Source organism: Rattus norvegicus, chromosome 14 (assembly GCF_036323735.1).
Source record: "Rattus norvegicus strain BN/NHsdMcwi chromosome 14, GRCr8, whole genome shotgun sequence".
Lineage (NCBI taxonomy): Eukaryota > Metazoa > Chordata > Mammalia > Rodentia > Muridae > Rattus > Rattus norvegicus.
Genome location: NC_086032.1, coordinates 33,947,738 through 33,965,052, shown reverse-complemented (window position 1 = coordinate 33,965,052; position 17,315 = coordinate 33,947,738). Strand labels below are relative to the sequence as shown.

General features: G+C 45.8%; 1 protein-coding gene across 5 annotated transcripts in view; it reads right to left on the bottom strand.

Annotated features, from left to right (window-relative positions):
• Positions 1-17,315, bottom strand: part of Lnx1 (ligand of numb-protein X 1) — a 102,701-nt gene that overhangs the window by 6,165 nt on the left and 79,221 nt on the right. For 4 of the 5 annotated variants that reach the window (XM_006250902.5, NM_001108358.1, XM_006250903.5 and 1 more), the window contains 4 exon segments: positions 16,220-16,591; positions 8,428-8,562; positions 4,603-4,771; positions 2,951-3,176 (listed from right to left, as the gene is read on the bottom strand). In XM_006250902.5, the coding sequence (XP_006250964.1) occupies positions 2,951-3,176; positions 4,603-4,771; positions 8,428-8,562; positions 16,220-16,591 (902 nt within the window). 5 annotated transcript variants of the gene reach the window in all.

Genomic DNA, 17,315 nt, shown 5'->3' with positions numbered 1-17,315 from the left:
AGTCCCCACCCCCACCCCATAGAAACTGATGCTGTACCCCTGAGATGAGGCTAGGACAGGACTGAGACCTGAACAGGGTCAGTGTCGTCATATTCAGTTTCGTCTGGCAGAATGAAGTAGATATGGTTTCCTTTGTGTTAAATTCACTATCAAATCAACCAGGAAACCTGGAAGCAGAGGCCATCATCATAAGCAAAATTGAGTTACCACGTGTGAGGGAGAGCTGGCAGAGGGCCAAGAACAACAGGAAATTCAGCAGAAAGAACCCTGTAGCCCACGCTAACCACGCCAGAAGTGGGCAGGCAGGTTTCCTCAGGTTCAGCTTAGCAGAGAAGAAAGATGTGCAAAGCAGTGAGAACCCAAGCAGATACCCACATGAGAAAGAGGAGCCTAAGTATGGCAGGGCATCATGAGTGGCCTGCTAGGCTGACCTCAGATGGTTATGGAGAACTCAGACACCCTATACCTGGAATATGGCTCTGACCCTTTCTCTCACCATCCTTCAGGAGACAGCTGCCCAGGAGGAAAAAAAAGTTCCACTAAAAGATATTTGAACCAACCGAGCTAATAATGCTACATAAGAGAGCAGGTGGGGAGAGGTAACGGGAAAGAGATAAGGAAAGCCACTCCCTAGAAAACTGTTACACAGTGAAATGCCTCTATGGGCTATGAAATCGATAATTAATCACACCACTGTGATTTAAAATACCATGCAGCAATTGCTCTGAGTGAAGAGCAAGAACCCAGTGTGAATGAGATTTCAAAGATGATGCTAGGCATGGTCATGCATGCCTATAGTCCTCATACGTGGAAGGCAGAGACAAGAGCATGGCTGTAATTTTGATGGCAGCCTGGGCTGTGTACCAAGGCTTTGTCTCACAAGGAGTGGAGGGTAGAGGGACGAAGGAAGGAAAGAAGAAAATCAAAGACAACACGCTGAGGAAAGCCTCTCAAATGAAAGTAGTCACAAAGGAGCAGCCATTCAACGGAGTGACAGGGAGTGGGGCAGGTGAGGAGCACAAGCCAAGCAGGCAAACAGAACCAAGAAAGTCGAGAAAACAACCAAGAGCCGATATCCAGGGCACACATCTGGGGTCCCCAGAGAGCTGAAAGAACTGGACAGCTCTTCTCAACACTAAGGACAGGTCACGTGTGGAGGGAAGGGCATGAGACAGCTTTGTCTTCACACAGCTTGACCCTGATCATCACAGGTGCCACCCCTAAAGAACCAAATGTGACACAATAGTGTGATATCCACCTAACCTGCCACCTGCCATCACAGATGTGGCTCGTTTAACCCATCCGTGCCAGCAGTGGACACAGGTGGTGCACTGACTATCGTGACACCCCAAGTCAATTTTTGGGTTTAATTTTCAAGCTTTGGATCATAAGAGCTCACAGGTCACTGCTGTGTTTGAGTGAATACACTGATACCTAGGCTGGGGCCTCGAACTACAGCCAAGCCCGGAAGCTTTTGTTCACGGATGGCCTATGGCTGTCTTTATGCTACAGCAGCAGAGTGAGCAGTTGCCAAGGCCCTGTGCCCTATAAGCCCAAGCCCAAGCATTTTGCAGAAACAATCAACTTCTGACATAGACAGACTTTCCCTGGACACAAACTCAGGACCTGGGTAATGCTGGTTACTTCTGAGTGGACTAAATAAAGGCCCAGGAAGGAGAGCTACTTCCCGCTCCCTCTGCTCTGGTACCTCTGACCAGAAAGGCTCCAAGGGTCTGAAGTCCCTGTCATCTCATGTCCTTTCACTCTTCCCGACAAGTGCAGAGAATTGCTGCAAACGCCAGGTGGCCTGCAGGGGAAGAGAGGAGCCATGGGCCCAATGCTCTATGCCTCACGCAAAGGAACACTGAAGAGCCTAACAAGGGAGCTTTCAAACAAAAGCTATAAACAGACTTGGGATTATAGTTCCAAAATTTCATTTAAAGGAAGTTTACTCAATATAATAGTCTCCTGTTTGGCTATAACAGCTATAATTTGCCTCAATACTCAGTGTTCTAAGGACTTTTAAAAGACCTACTTATGCAGAAAGTAATGTTAGGAACTTGCGGAAACCCCAAAGGGAATCCAGGCCAGCTTGTAGCTACTAAATAAATAAGAACCATTTCTACCTTCAAGAAAATGTTTTAAAACCAAGTAAATACCTTGCTTCCATTATTTCACCTGTTCTGAGGGACCTAACACTGGCGACACCCATTTTGAACGTTTAAGCTGCGTACTTGCAGACAACAATCTAAAGGCCAGCAGATCTTCGCTCTGTTCCAAGGAAGCAAACGTTAAATTTACCCGTCCTTTAGTCAATTCATGTACAGAGCCATTTTGTGGAGATCTCTCCAAATCCTCTGAATCCATCGTGTCAGATAAGTTTATAGCTCATTGCAAGGCTCCCATTATACCTCAGAAAAATGGCAACCTAGTTGCCCGCTAAAGAACTTTCCAGACGAGTCACTGAAAAGAGATGTTCTGAGAAACATCACCAGCTAGCAGACTCTTAACTCTCTGAAGCCACGGTGTTCCGCTGTGCTGCTGTGTGTCTAGTCAGAGCTTCTAGAAGCTTCAGAGCAGGGCCACAGCTGGCCTGCAGCTCCCACTCATACCCGTGCGAAGAAGAAGCTTGGCGTGAGCAGATGCAATCAGTTCATGAGTGTGGAAACACAGGCTGAACTTCTGTCAGCCAGCTGACCCCCCCTGCTCCATGAACCATCTGATAAGTACAAACACTTCAAGAATACCTAGAAGTTTCTCTGTCTAGACTTTCACCTCCACCCTGAGATTTCTATATGGATTTTCATTTGCCCGAAGAAGACAGTTATTTCAGACAGCCCCACAGAGAAGACTGGGTCTTAGCAAGATGCTAGTGCCCATGAATCAGCCCAAGACAGTGAAAGAGTGGCTTAAGAAATAGAATCCGTAGGGGTGTTGAAGTGGGACTCACTGTGGTAATTCCAGCCACATGACCCAGGATGGGGACCAGTCACCAGGCGGGGTCACGTTGTGGTTGGAGTCCAGGGCTGCTGGGCTGCAGTCTTCCTGGGTCTCCTGTTCCTTGACTTCCAAGGCTTTGAGTACCACTGAGGAGGGTGTGCTCTTCAGTATGGCAACGGCCTCTGTCCGGCTGACCTCTGTGAGCTCAATCCCATTCACATTCAATAAAATGTCACCTGAGGCCAGAGAAGCAAAAGCAACCTCACTGAGTGCAAATGGGATTCTGCTCGGTGTGACGGGACAGAGGCTGACCCGGGCGCATGGGCAGGGTGAGGAGAGGTGCATATCTTCAGCTCACAGAAACCCGAAGCTGGGTCCCATTTAGCAGATGGCAGAGCATGTGGGACTGGCTTGTTGGGAGTCTCTAAGGATGGCCTAACATCCTTAAATAGCTTCCTTTACTACTTAACCCCAGGCAATCTGCAGTTTCACTCTTTTAGTTTCCATTTTCTTTAGCACACAATGAGAGCACTTGACAAAAGGCTCCAGTACCTGTACAGTCTAGCATGTAGGACACTACCAACAAACAGGGACCGGAGCAGGAGTTTAGTGTCTGGCACAAGAGCCCAGAGCTTTCACAGAGGTGGGGTACAGTCACCATTTCTAGTCAATGCATCTCTGTGCATGGCAATAGCTAAGCACGACTCCTATGGGTGACGTGCTACAAGGAATCTCACTAAGTCACTTCTTGTCTGAGGTCATTCTTCACCCCGGTGCTCGCTGAGCTGCAGGAGAAATTAAGATGGATCTCCCTGCCCTTGCTCCCTAATCTTTCAATTGAATCTCCGGTTTTTTGTTTTGCTTCTTATACAACTTTTTTTTCATACAGAATAATTGAAGACAGGAGGAAAATAACAAGGGATGTCCTCAAATGCTTGCAGACTTAAAAAAAAAAAAGAGAGAGCAACACCTTTTGATTGTCTGCTTAATTCCTGTACTATGCCACACTCAAGGGAACATATTTGAGAAACTTTTTTCTGTCGAATCTGAGCCCTTAAGAAGCACAATTGTTCCTCTCCGTAAGTGACCTCTTCATGTGCTTGAACAGCGTTATTAAGAACACATACCTGCGGAGGTAAACTGGATACCTTCCTGTATGTAGAGGAGCCCAGAACATGAGTGGAAAGATCCATTTCTCACCAATGGGCAAAGTGATATTTAATTATACCATTGAATCGAGATCTATCAACACATTCATCCCATTTAGCCCACAAAACTGTACAATTCGTAAATCAGTTTCACTATTGGAGCATTCCGTAGAATCCATAGGGGCGTTAGATTGCATGGATCTAAATTGTGCTTTAGAATTGTGCAATTGTGTGCAACTTGCTCACAGGTGTAGCGGCTGTCAATTCAGCCAAGAAAGAAAGTCTAGAGGCGCTACCTTTCCTAGCAAAGCTGCCTCCTCCCCTCTCCCGTGCACTAAGAGAGGCAAGCCTAGACTACAGCATGCTCACCCTGCCCAAAGGAGCGTAGCAATCATGGCCAGCTCCCTCTCACATGCTCTCCTTGACTCTGGGAGAGCAGTTAGCGAACCCAGCAGGCTGCTAACTCCGCCCAGGCTCTGCCACCCCATGCCTTTATTCTCTTTGATTTTTGTACCTGTTTTTATTCTTCCGTCTCTGCTTATGACTCCTCCGGGCTCAACACTGATGACATAGATGGGCAAGTCCCATTCTCTGTGTGATGCTCCCCCTCCAACGGTCATGCCGAGAGATTCGTTGGGGTCTTTTTGGACACTTACAACCTTCTCATGACAAGTGGCTGCAGGCTGAAGGCACAGACACAAAGAACATGGTGCATGCATTCACCAGGCCCATTTACTCACACATATCCGCGCACTCGCATCAAAAGAGTTATTAGCATCACGAATTCCAGCACCGCAGATACAGCATCGCAGATTCTAAGGGTTGACTCTGAGAGGTTTGCATTGCAGAACGGAATACTAAACACAGAAAGGCCACAGCCTGGGGACCGTGGTAGAAATCTGGATCGTATACATTTGGCTGCATCCCGAATCTCTCAAGGAAGCCACCCACTTCTGATTACAGTAGGCCAACTTCTCAGAACACTCACTGTCCCTGTCAGTACATCTTTCATATTTAAAAATCATATTTATTAGCGGAATGTGTGGAAGCTGAGAAGCACATGCTACAGCATGCATGTGACATGTAATTGTCAGAGGACAATTTACAAAAGCTGATTCTTTCACTCCACCGTGTGGGTCCCGGGGATCAAACACACTCTGGTAAGGCTTGACAGCCAAATACCTTTACCTACTGAGCAATTCTGCCAGCCCAGCAAGCTTCTCTAGGTTTACATTTTTTTCTGACGTAATGGACCTCATATAAACGCCAGCCATATAAAATGGTGGCTAATGTGTAATCCAGAGTTCGGGGATCCACAGAGAGAGAAGGCTGGTTAAGACTAGTCAAATACGCAAGCTTGGCTTAGGCGGGAAGCAATCTCAGTAAAGATGTAGAGAGCAACCAAGAAAGATACCCGGTGTCATGCTCTGGCATCTACATGCACACGCTCACACATGCGCATGCTGTCACGTATTTGTCAATGCCCATATGCACGTGCACGCAAACCATACAGAGGCACACATTGGGCCTATACGTTTTCCCCATTTTTGGTACTTTCCAAACCGCTGAACCAAGTGGCCGAGCACCAGGACTGCGCTTGGCCTGTGTCCCTGATGGCCGTTTGCCTTCCCCACCAGTGGGAGAGAGAACGTGAGAGAGAGACAGATGGTAGTGATGGAGAAACTCGAATCTCTGAGTTAATTCCTCATGCTGACTTGCTGGGTTTGGGGCAGGAGGAGGAACCTTTGGCGGACAAAACTCTTTCTGTCTGACCTGCTCACTCTACTTTAAAAAGCTGACTTATGGGTTGGGGATTTAGCTCAGTGGTAGAGCGCTTGCCTAGGAAGCGCAAGGCCCTGGGTTCGGTCCCCAGCTCCGAAAAAAAAAGAACCAAAAAAAAAAAAAAAGCTGACTTATGGTGAAATAGTTCATATTGATTAAACCATATGGGCACTTAAGTCTATGGAGCATTTATGTTTTAGAATGTTTACCCGGGATTTGGAAGAATAAGACATTCTAAACGTCTAAAAAGCATCAGGACCCTGTAGCTTGATAATCAGTGCCAGGGTTAGTAACTGTCTCTGTGACATGGAGCTGGTCAGATTCCCCTTCTTCTTTCATGATGGTGAACACAGGCCTAAAGATGGCGCCTGTTGGTACCTAACTCTTCACCGGGGTAGAAGCTTTCCTGTCCCACAAACTATGGCTTGCTTTCTTTGGTACTTCTTGGGAGCACTTAAACTCCTATTTTCAAACGCCACATTGTTTTCCTAAATCAGTTTAAAACGTAATCATCAACAGCCAGGTAGATCCCTTTATGGGTGTGGCAGGGGTGTGTAAGGGGCAGGTAGAAGTATGATTGGAAAGAACTTCGTTCCCGGTGGGCCAGCATGTTTCCTGGAATTCAGACACATGACACAAGGTTGTAACAAAGATCTCATTAGACCATCCTGGCTTCCCCATGGCTCATGGTAGGCAGGTAGAAGGAGTTACAGAGTCTCATTGGGGTTTCTGAGATAGCTTCATGGTTTCCAGCACTGACTGCTCTTCCAAAGGTCTTGAGTTCAATTCCCAGCAACCACATGGTGGCTCACAACCATCTGTAATGATATGTGATGCCCTCTTCTAGTGTGTGTGAAGACAGACACAGTACTCATATACATAAAATATATAGCCTTTCTGTGGTATAGGTCTCATTTCTATGTTTAATGAATGAAAATATAACACATTCTACTTAATACAGCTGGTTAGATACAAGCTTCAGGCAAGATTTTTAAAAAATCTCACATATATTTTGACATCAATGAATACTATCAGATAACTTTAAAACACTAACAGTATTTATTATTGGGTAGAAAGTATCAGGGAGTCCTTGTGCATAAAACTTTTTAGCAGGGTACACTTAGCTTATCTAGATTGCTTCCCATACAAAAACATGGAACTCGAGGATTTATCTAGATGCCATTGGCTGGAGATTTTGAATGAAGGTGATCACAGGCTCCTGATTATAAAGCAGAGATGTTTTCTGCAATTATTACTCAAAAAGACCCTCAACCTTTGGCCCGATATGGAAAGAAAAATATGTTCATTCATTCCATCATCTCCGTTTTGGAAACAGGCTACATATAAAGGCGTTAGGTTGTATCCAAACATCGATTTATATCTTTATGGGCATGGCTGTTTTGCCTACTACATGTATGTACACCACCAGGTGTGTGCAGTGCCCTTAGAGACAGAAGAGAGCATCAGATTCCCCGGAAGTAGCGTCATAGAGAGTTGTGAGCTGCTGTGTGGGTGCTGGGAACAACTGGGGGGGTCCTTTGCAAGAGGAACAAGTGGTCAAAACGATTGAACCCCGTTCCAGCCCTGCTTATCTTTAGTAACAAGTACCACGATGACACAAGCTACCAGAAAGAGGAAGCTGTCCATCTTCGTGACAGAGCCAAGGTCAGAGGACTTGATCTGGACTGGACAATGTGTTGATAAGACACCATCAAAATGAACTGCATACTTGCATCTCATAGAAGCCACAGACAAGAACGTACTGGACTGCATCTCCTGGGGCCACTGAGATGGCTCAGTGGGCAAAAGAGCTTGTCACCAAGCCTGCTGATCTTAGTTTAAGCCCTGGGACCAACATGGTGGGAGGGAGGAAGAGAACCAATTGCCACGAGTTATCCTCTGACCTCTACACATACACCATAGCACATGTGTGTCTACGTGTACATGTGTGTATACCTCGCCCTACAAAATAAATGAATAATTTAATATTTTTTTTAATTTCTGGATTTAAATGATGTAAGATAAGACATGTGCTCCTGCCTTGTCTGAGGCCCCGCTCCCCTTAATGCTCCATGCTCTTCAAGTATGACCAGTGTCTTCCTTGTCTTTCGTACAAACACAAACATTAAAAATAGCAGGGGGCGGGGAATAGCAAGGGAATCAGAGTTTCCAGGCAGGTTGGGAAACTCAAAAACCACGAAATCAAGCAAACTGCTTGCCGCCTTTGAAAGCGAATGGAAAACAGTCCTTATGAGGAAGGATTCTTGGTCAAAAGTAGGACATGCATTTGGCTTACACTAGAAAGCAGGTCCCTTAGAAGGCTTGCAAGCTGGGATCTAACACTCCCCCAGCACCTTCCTCCTCACTCCTGCTTGGACGGGAGACACCTGTCACCTTCCAAGTATGAAGACAGGACTTTGGCCTTCTAGTTTCAGGAGTAGTGTTTCTTGAAACGACAAAGTCCAGAGACAGCCCTTAGACACATTAGAGTATACGGCTTTCCCAAGAAATAGCCCCTCACAGGAAGGAGCTGCCGACACGCCTGGCTGGCCCTCACCTTAGAAGATGTGCTCCTCTCCCCTGAGACAGGAGACTGCTGGCCGTTGCTGATGCAGCCAGCTTCTTGAAAGATGTCTGGGCTGGGCTGTCGAACCTGGCGGGACACGACGAGGTGAACACGTCTTTCACTGGCCTGGACAAGAGGACATTCAATTAGCCATGTGCACATGGCCCTACCAGGAGAGCACTTTCGTTTTGATTTTTATTGAATGGAATTAAAGTTTCTAAATTTCTTTTCTTATGAAATGCTGGAGACTCAGCCCCAGGGCTTTTGTGTATGCATCGTCTACCCCCGACCCTCTAGATTTTTTCTTTTTTTTAAAATTGTGGTCCAAGCTGAAAGGACATACTTTTAAAAGATTTGTTTTTAATTATGCATATGTGTGCATGTATGTGGGTATGCGCATGGGAATGCAGGTGTCCTCAGAGGCCAGCAGGGGGGATTGGATTTCCCTGAAGCTGGTGCACAGGTAGTTGTGAGCCACAGGGTGTGGGGGCTGGGAACTGAACTCAGGTCCTCTGCAAAAACAGTGTGCACGCTTAGTCACTGAACCATCACTCCAGGCCAGAAAACTCTAGATTTTTTTATGTCAGTGTCCAGCTTGCACTTCAGCAGAAAGGCCTGACTCAGGCAAGTCTTTGAAGACACACCATTCGATCTTGTTAATGTATGTTTAATGACAAGGTCAGCTGCAGGCTGAAAGGCTTTCTGAATAGAGCAAGGTGCATGGTGTGAAGCAGTCCACACCACGTGGCAGTTCCAGATAAAAGGGCAGCGGTGAAGAAAGAGAAGCAAGGTAAGAGGCAGCGACTGTGACACTGGGGAAACGGAAATGCCGTGACTACCGCTGACTCAGATCCTTCTGCACACAGGTACTGGGCAGAAGATTTGGAGGAACAAAGGTATCGCTTACTGCAAGGGTTCCTAACACGTGGTAAATCGCTGATTAGCTTTCTGCCATGGGTCACTTTCCTGTATCTCTGACTGCAAGTGTCAACCTAGACGTGCCAACCCCCAAGGCATCAGATTTGCGGGGAGGATAGGCAAGACCCTAGGGCTGCAGATCTCAAAGAAACAACGTTGATTCCCCAAACTGAAATGGCACATGGATCCTCCATTACTTCAGTGAGAAATGCAACAAGAGGCATGGTTAGAAAGGCACCTGGGGGAAGATGAAGAAATGTAAGGTCTGGTAGTTCCTCCCCTCCTTCTAGTTCTTGACCACTCACCACAGCAGAGACAGACACTGATACGCACACACTTGCCTTCATGCGTAGCGTTAAAGGGCCTTGGAGAAATCGGGTCACAACAGAGGGCCCGTACTGTGTATCTCCATTAGCTTAGACAGTGGGCACTGAGATGTTTGCCTTTTGCTGGCTATGGTTTGAATGTATGTGTTCCTCATGTGTGGAAATCCTAACCCCCAAGGCAATGGTTTGAATGTATGTGTCCCTCATGTGGAAATCCTAACCCCCATGGCGATGGTATTACCAGGCAGGTCTTTGACTTGGTCCCCATGAATGGGATCGGTGCCCTTACAACAGAGCTTGCCCCTTTCAGCACGAGAGGATACAAGAAGATACCACATATAAGAGAGTCATTTGGGGATGGAGCTGTTCATTCCATGCTCAATCAGAAAATGCTACTGAACGGCCCAACAAAGGAAGCTTGAGCTCTGCCTGCTTTCCTTTGTGCACAGCCCTAACTCACTGAGTCAGTGCTTACGTGTTCTTCCTTCGCTAGCCTATCCAGAATTCCTTGGGTTACCACATCTGAGGCTTGCATTAGAACAGCTCGGGTAACCCATCAAGAAGAAAGCTGACACAGAGCTCTGGACCTGGCCAACAGTTCCGTTTCTGGAAGAGAGTGTTGTAATAATGTATCTTTTCCTCTGGATTGCAAGTCTCACTTACCCTACGAGGTTATCTTCAAGAACTCTCTGAAGTAAAACTCGTGGGAAGATAAGTAGCAATAAAGAATCAGGTCAAAACCTCAATCACTGAGCCCAGTTTGCTCTCTTATCTTGGAGGGAAACTCCGCACTGTTGAGAAGGCTGTTGGCAGTGCTTTTGCTCTGGGCTGGAATTGTATCCTGCTTGTCTTGGCCAGTGAGCAGAGCATGTTCTGAGCAACACCTTATAAGAAATATAAACGCTGGAGAATCCCACATGGCTCAACTCACCAGGCAAAGTCCAAATTGCCAAGGAGCAGAGTTCACGAGCTGTTTGCTTCACGTTTTTTAGCACAGATTTCTCATCGGGCTTTCAAATGCTGGCTCGAGAATGAAGCGTTGGCAGGATCGGCACCCCGATCAATAACATGGGTATCAATTTCCTCGCAAATAAATTCTCTGCAGGGTTGGATCTGGGGCTCTTACCAGCCACCTCGTGAATTGTTCACAGGAAGGCCATTCCGTGCACTTTCTTTCCTAGCCCTCAAGATATGAAGTAGGCTAATGTGTTTGTCCTGGCGCTAACTCTCAGGAGCAGCTGCAGGCAGACTTGAGAAACAGGCCCAGGCACTAGGGTCTTTCTCTCCACGGGTGTGACTGTGCTATGTGAAAGGGGAGACACAGCAGAGGCACAGAAAGGGTGAAAGCAGTGCTCCTTGATTTCACACCTACGGATATGCAGGACATCGTGCACAGCAAAGTTGGTGTTTTAATGGCAAATGGTGGCTAAGAGGGCAATGGTAACTACAGGCAGAGCATAAGTTGACAGAGAACCTGTACATAACAGTGCAAGCCTCTCTCCCAGCCAGGGAACTCCCCTAATTGTAAGGGAAGTTGAATACACCATTTGTGCTGTTTTGGGGACATGAACACGGACAAATACGTGTGTATACAAACTATATGCTTTTTCTTTTTTTTGAGACGGGGTCTCCCTATGTAGCTCTGACTGGCCTGAAACTCACGGCCTCAGCCTCCTGGGTGCTGGGATCAAAGCTGTGCACTAAGTGAGCGGTAGCCAGCCCCATGGTTTACCTGCTGTCTTCCTTATCCTGGCTTTCCAGACTTCCAGGTTAAGAATTCGTCATCTCTGCCATGCAGTGTTATTCTCTACAAACCCATGAAACGAGGGAAGGGAACCAAACTGACTGCTGGGTATCACAATTGTGCTCTGCGGAATGGACCCTAAACATGATCTAGGTCTGCAAGAGAGGCATATTTGAAAGGGCAGTCCCTTGACACAGGCAGAGGAGAATCAGCTGTCAGGAGAGATGCTCTCTGCTCAGCCTTCCAGCCACTCATAAGACTTTTTCCTGATCATCATTTCCTCCCCTTTAAGAAGGGGATGTAGCTCACGTGTAGAACCTAACATCTTTCTGTCTCGGTGTCCTAAATGCTGGGACTATAAACCTATACCACCATGCCCCACTCAACGATTTCCGCAAAATCAAACAAAACAGAACAAAAATCCAAATTCATGGGGCATGAGACATGTTATCTTTAGCAAGAATGCTCAAAAGTCTGAACTTCTCCCCCAGGACCCATATGATGGACAGAGAGATGTGATCTCTCCTACAAGTTGTCTTCTGTCCCTGGCTGCACATTTGTGTGTACGTTTATGCGTGCTTTTGTGGGTGCATACACCAAGCAAAACGAATGCAATTAAAACTGTTTCTTAACAAAATTCATCCTACACATCTAACTCTTTAAAAGTCCCCAGAAGGAAGCAGCATTCTAGCGTTAACTGATCTTCAGTTGACACTTGCGGAACAGGTGTTTCTACAATGCTTGGTGACCTCACTTCTTCGACAGTTAAATATCATTCTTGCTTCATCCATCTTATGCTAACTAAGTCCTGGGCTCTGCGGAGCTCTGGTTGCCTTGATGCAGAAGGTCAAAGATATGTAAGAGCCGCCAGACAGCCTCAATCCTACATTTCTCTCTGTGGGCCCTGGTTCAATTCCACTATGACATGCTGTCAATCAACTCATGTGCCCATCCTTCCAGCCAGGTTACAGAACTTTCCTAGGTAGAATGTGGCAGCTAAATATAGCACTAATTAAAAAGCCTGTCTTTAAATGGAACTCCAGTCAATTCTAGCCATGTCTTTCCATCACGCTTTTTTCTTTTCTGGGGTAGCTATTCTTACTCAGTATCAGTGTGGGCCCTGGTGCCACTCTAGTGATGCTGAGTATGGCTGAGGTATGGAATTGGAGCAAGACAATACATTCTAGTCCAGCCATCTTGGTAGAGTGTTCTTGCTAAGTGGACCAACGACACAGAGGCCATCAGGATGCAATCCCATTCTGTTATTTCACGCAAAAGACTATTGTTCCTATGTTCTAGGGGCCAGGAGGTACAGACATCTGTTTCATTATTAACAATTCATTGGAAGGTGGAAGGAAGGTTGTCAGGCCTTCAGGACAGCACAGCCTGTCTCTGAAACTGTATGACAGAACACAGACCCTCCTTAGCGGTACCGATATTAGAACCAATTGCTAAGCAAGAAACATGCCAAGGCCACCAGTCGTCCTTGTTGACTATATGGATATGACAAATGAAGTAACAAGGTCAGGAACAAAGTTCTCACCTTCACCCTCCTTCTAGTGAGGAAAAGAACTTCTTGGGGAAAATTATTCCCACAGAACCAGAAACTGCAGGCTTCGGGAGTATGTCTAGAAGAAGCTAATAGTGCTTGGAAGTTGATGTATGATCTTGGTGAAAGCAAATCTCGAATTTGCCCATTTGAGATTTTAGTACTGAGCACAATGCCTGGTATATTACTTTAAAAAATATCATGACTCTCTTCTTCTATGGAGCAGAACCTCTTCCATCAGTTAAACAGCATCAGAGACCGGGTCATAGAGGCAGGAAATTGAGGACCTTTTGAGGAAAGGTGGTGGGATGATCTGAGCATTCCACCAGAGCCAGAGAGGAGACTTAGATCAGACACTGGCTCTGCTTTTCTTAGTAGAGCGTAGCTCCGTATACAGCTTCACGTTCTCAGCAGCCCAATATCTTGTAGAAATAAGAGACCAAGAGATGAAGGAAATACAGCTGGTGACTTATGCATGGCCATGCAGATGTCAATGACATAGTCAACGATCCCTGAACCTGCTGACTGATAGACAAAAGGACAAAGGTGGTATTCCCCTGCCTCAGCACCACCTCTCTTCCAGGAGCTGGAAGTTACTATTCCCTGGATTCTCTTCCACGGTAAAGGAATAAGTATGTGGGGGAGGGAAGGGGTGTTTGTTTGCTGGAGAAAGGACAGCAGGATTTGCAGACCCTTTAACACTTGCATGTAAAGTACAGTTCTACGTAAGTCATTCTCATGAAATGTTATACAGGGTTCTTAGTCCCGCTTTCTCAAGAAAATGGGGGAATTTCGAGTCCTATTTAGTAATCATCTGGGCTTTGAGAATTGAGCATAAGCAGATTTAAGTTTAGTCTATGCACACTAAATTTACTACGGGAGCCTGGCAAGGCAATTTATGTAAGCAGGGCTTGGATTCCACATGAGCTGGGCTGATCTGTAGAAACACACACAGACCCAACAGGTCCTATTTCACTGGTGGTTCTTATGGGCTCCTAGGGACTTGAATGTTTAAATTCCCACAAAAGGTCTGCCTTTTTCTTCCCAGGTACGAAATACAACTCAAGACCTGGAACGCTGTCTTTAGAGTAAACGCAGGCAACACGAGCAGAGCATTGCTTACTTTCGGGTCTGTCAGAAGTCCTATCACATTCTTGTTAAAGGCTTAACAGGCATCTGACTTTCAGATCTTTGATGAAATAACTGCATATTCAAACATTATTTTATTCAAGGAACAAAAATCACACATATGGTGGTGAGTGCCCCCACTTACTCCCGCCCACCTCTGTACATTGATTTGATTTTTTTCAGTTTCTGGAGTTGCTTAAGAAAGAAAGAAAAAAAGGAAGGAAGGGAGGAAGAAAGAGAGAGAGAGGAAGAAAGAGAGGGAGGGAGGAAGGGAGGGAAAGAAGAAAAGCGCATGGAAAGTTACTCGATTTGAAATCCACACTTGCTTTCTTGGTCGTCTGTATATATTTGAACTCCTAAACAAACAGAACTCATTAGTCTAGAATTGGGTATGGATGGGAAACCCTCATATTCATACAACTCCCAGGTTCTCGTGCTGGTAACTGAGTGGGATAAATTGACCCTCTGGGATACACATAGCTCTGAAAGGTTTGTCTTCCATATTGTTACTCCAACAAGGATGCTCAGAAAGCCCGAGAAATCAACAATGGTGAAGCCCTGCGTGGTCCTTACTAAGCTGCGGAGTCAATTGTTCTTCTCCTTTAAGGTTTTCCTTCTTAAAGGGCCTCAGCTCTCCGGGTGTCTTAACACTGGGGACAGGTCTGCCCTGGCAGCCTCTGAACACGCTGAGGTTAGGGCAGAGTTGGTCCAATTTAAAATCGCTGTGGTTTGTTATGTAGGAAAAAACATTGTGTGTTGGGAAAGAACATGACCAACAGGACTGTTGTCTGGAAATTCCTTTGTGAGGTAAATGTGATTCATGGGGGAGACACATGGGCAGCACAGCCAAGGCCCCTGGGGAATCAGAGTTTCAATCTTTGAAAGGTATTTAGCTTAATCCCCCCCCTGCCTGGTGTGTGTTACAGGTATCACATAAATAAAATCCACTTTTCTGAGACAGCAAGCTATTGCTTAGTGGTGAGTGTGTGTGTGTGTGTGTGTGTGTGTGTGTGTGTTACAGAATCCACGTTTAAAAATTTCTTTCCCAACTAGCTTGACCCTAGCCTTTATGAAAAATAAAAAAAATTCTTTCTGCTTATAAAGCAGATTGGCTTTGTTTAGTAAGCAAAGGGATTTTTTTTTTAAAGGAATTCCCACTGTTAGGCAAGATTTTATTTCATACATTCTCAGGGAAAAATATACTCTTCTGTTATTAATCTTCAAGAGTAAAATGCCACATGTAATCAAGATTTTTCCAAATAACATGAGTTAAGAGTTTTTCTTTTGCCTGTTGCGAAAGTTGCAGTTGGCAAAGAGGAGCTCCAGGACGGGACTTACACGAGGTGACCTGCAGAGGGCGCTAACAAGTGTATCACGAAAAAACTACTGACAAGCCCTTAGAGTCTAATTTTTGAGGGTGAAAAAAAGATTAAGCTAAGATAGCTTCTTCCTAAGGGGGGGAAAAATTTTATTTCATGTATGACTACTTCACCTGGTCTGTTTTTCTAGTCTAGCTCTGCCTTCTGCCTTCTTGGTTGTACAAAATCAGAAACAGGATGTTTTTCGAACTCTGAGAAGCAAGCAACCATGGCCGCCTCATTCATCACTGACACTGCTTGGTATATAGAAGCGCGCATGCGCAACTAGTGACAACTCAGCAAAGTCAAGGGGATAAAAAGTAGAGATTACATCATAGGGTCAAAGCATGTAAAAACAAAAAGTAGGTGATGAACGGTTTGATTAAAAAAAATCTCAGGGAACAGATTAACGAGAAAAATGTATCACACATATATTTACCTGTTTATAACTTGACTAATTTATGAATTAAATATTTACATATAATAAACACTTATTCACTGAATCCTTAACCTTGATGGACATTGATCTAGGTATGTGTAATCTAGGGGGGTACATAACACCATAATACTATCATAACACTATCAGTAAAGGTCACAGCACCATATGTGTACATTGGGTTCTTCCTTGTTTGTGGAAAACGCCAGTCCCACCCCCTGACGTCCTTACAGGAAGGTTCTCACAGCACACGTGGTAAGGGGGCTGACGTTCCTGCTCATGTGGGCATTTCTGCCTGAGATCCTAGGATGACTTCCGACCCACCTGAATCAGATGAGCTGCGCTCTCTGGACTGCCAAATCGAAGGTCATGTCCGTTGATGGCCAACACACGATCATTCTCCTCCAGCTGGCCGTGTCGGTCGGCAACACCGCCATTCAGCACGTTGAAGATGAACACCCCGGGCTCATCCACCCTGCGCACCAGCTTTATGCCAAGCTGCTCCTCAGGGCTGCTTTTGTTGAGGATTACATGGAAGCTGTCATCCCGAGGTCCGTAGGAGTCCGGCGCAGGAGCATTGCTTCTGCTACGGAACTTCTGTTCCCGCAGCACCGTTAGCCGTAGCACCTGGCAGGGCTGCCGCAGGAGCCGCACGGCATAGTTATGAGGGACATTGCTGATGTCCATGCCATTGACCTGGGGGTGGTACCATGTCAGAGTGAGTAAACCTATTATAAGCCTTCTGGAAACGCCCAGGCCAGCTCAGGTCAAGAATCAAATGTCTACAAGCCCAAGCCAACAGAGTAAGCAAGAAATCGTTCCCTAGCCTGCTGTGCTACCTCCTTTTATCCTGCATACAAATAGCCTGATCTTCCACAGTCATTTTCTAGCCTCTATGACTGACTCCACACTGCCTTCCTTCACCCTAGTCCTTACCTCAGCTCGTTTATCTATTCACAGAATCCTGACTGTTCTTCATGTTGCCTATCAATTTCCTTTTTTCTTAGTTCACAGGGAAGGAAGGATGGTAGAAAAAGATGTAATTATATGAAAGAAAACCCCCAGACATTTCCTATGTCAAGCACTGGTGGTACCTTCAATCCCAGCACTCCAGAAGCAGAGGCAGGTGGATCTCTTTGAGCTAGAGGCCAGCCTGGTCTACAGAATGAGTTCCAGGACAGCCAAGGCTATACAGAGAAACCCCTGTCTTGAAAAAAAAAAGTCACTTCCCCATTTAACTCCAATTTGCATTCTTAAAGTGTAGTGCACAAGAAGCACTGGCTTGGTCACTGATCTGCACTCCAACATATTACTTTGGTAATATCCAATGCCATCTAGAACAAAACAAGTTGCCATTTTCTTTCCAAAACTCAACAAATTTTATCTTACAGGGTTACCCATATTTTCACTTCCAGATCAT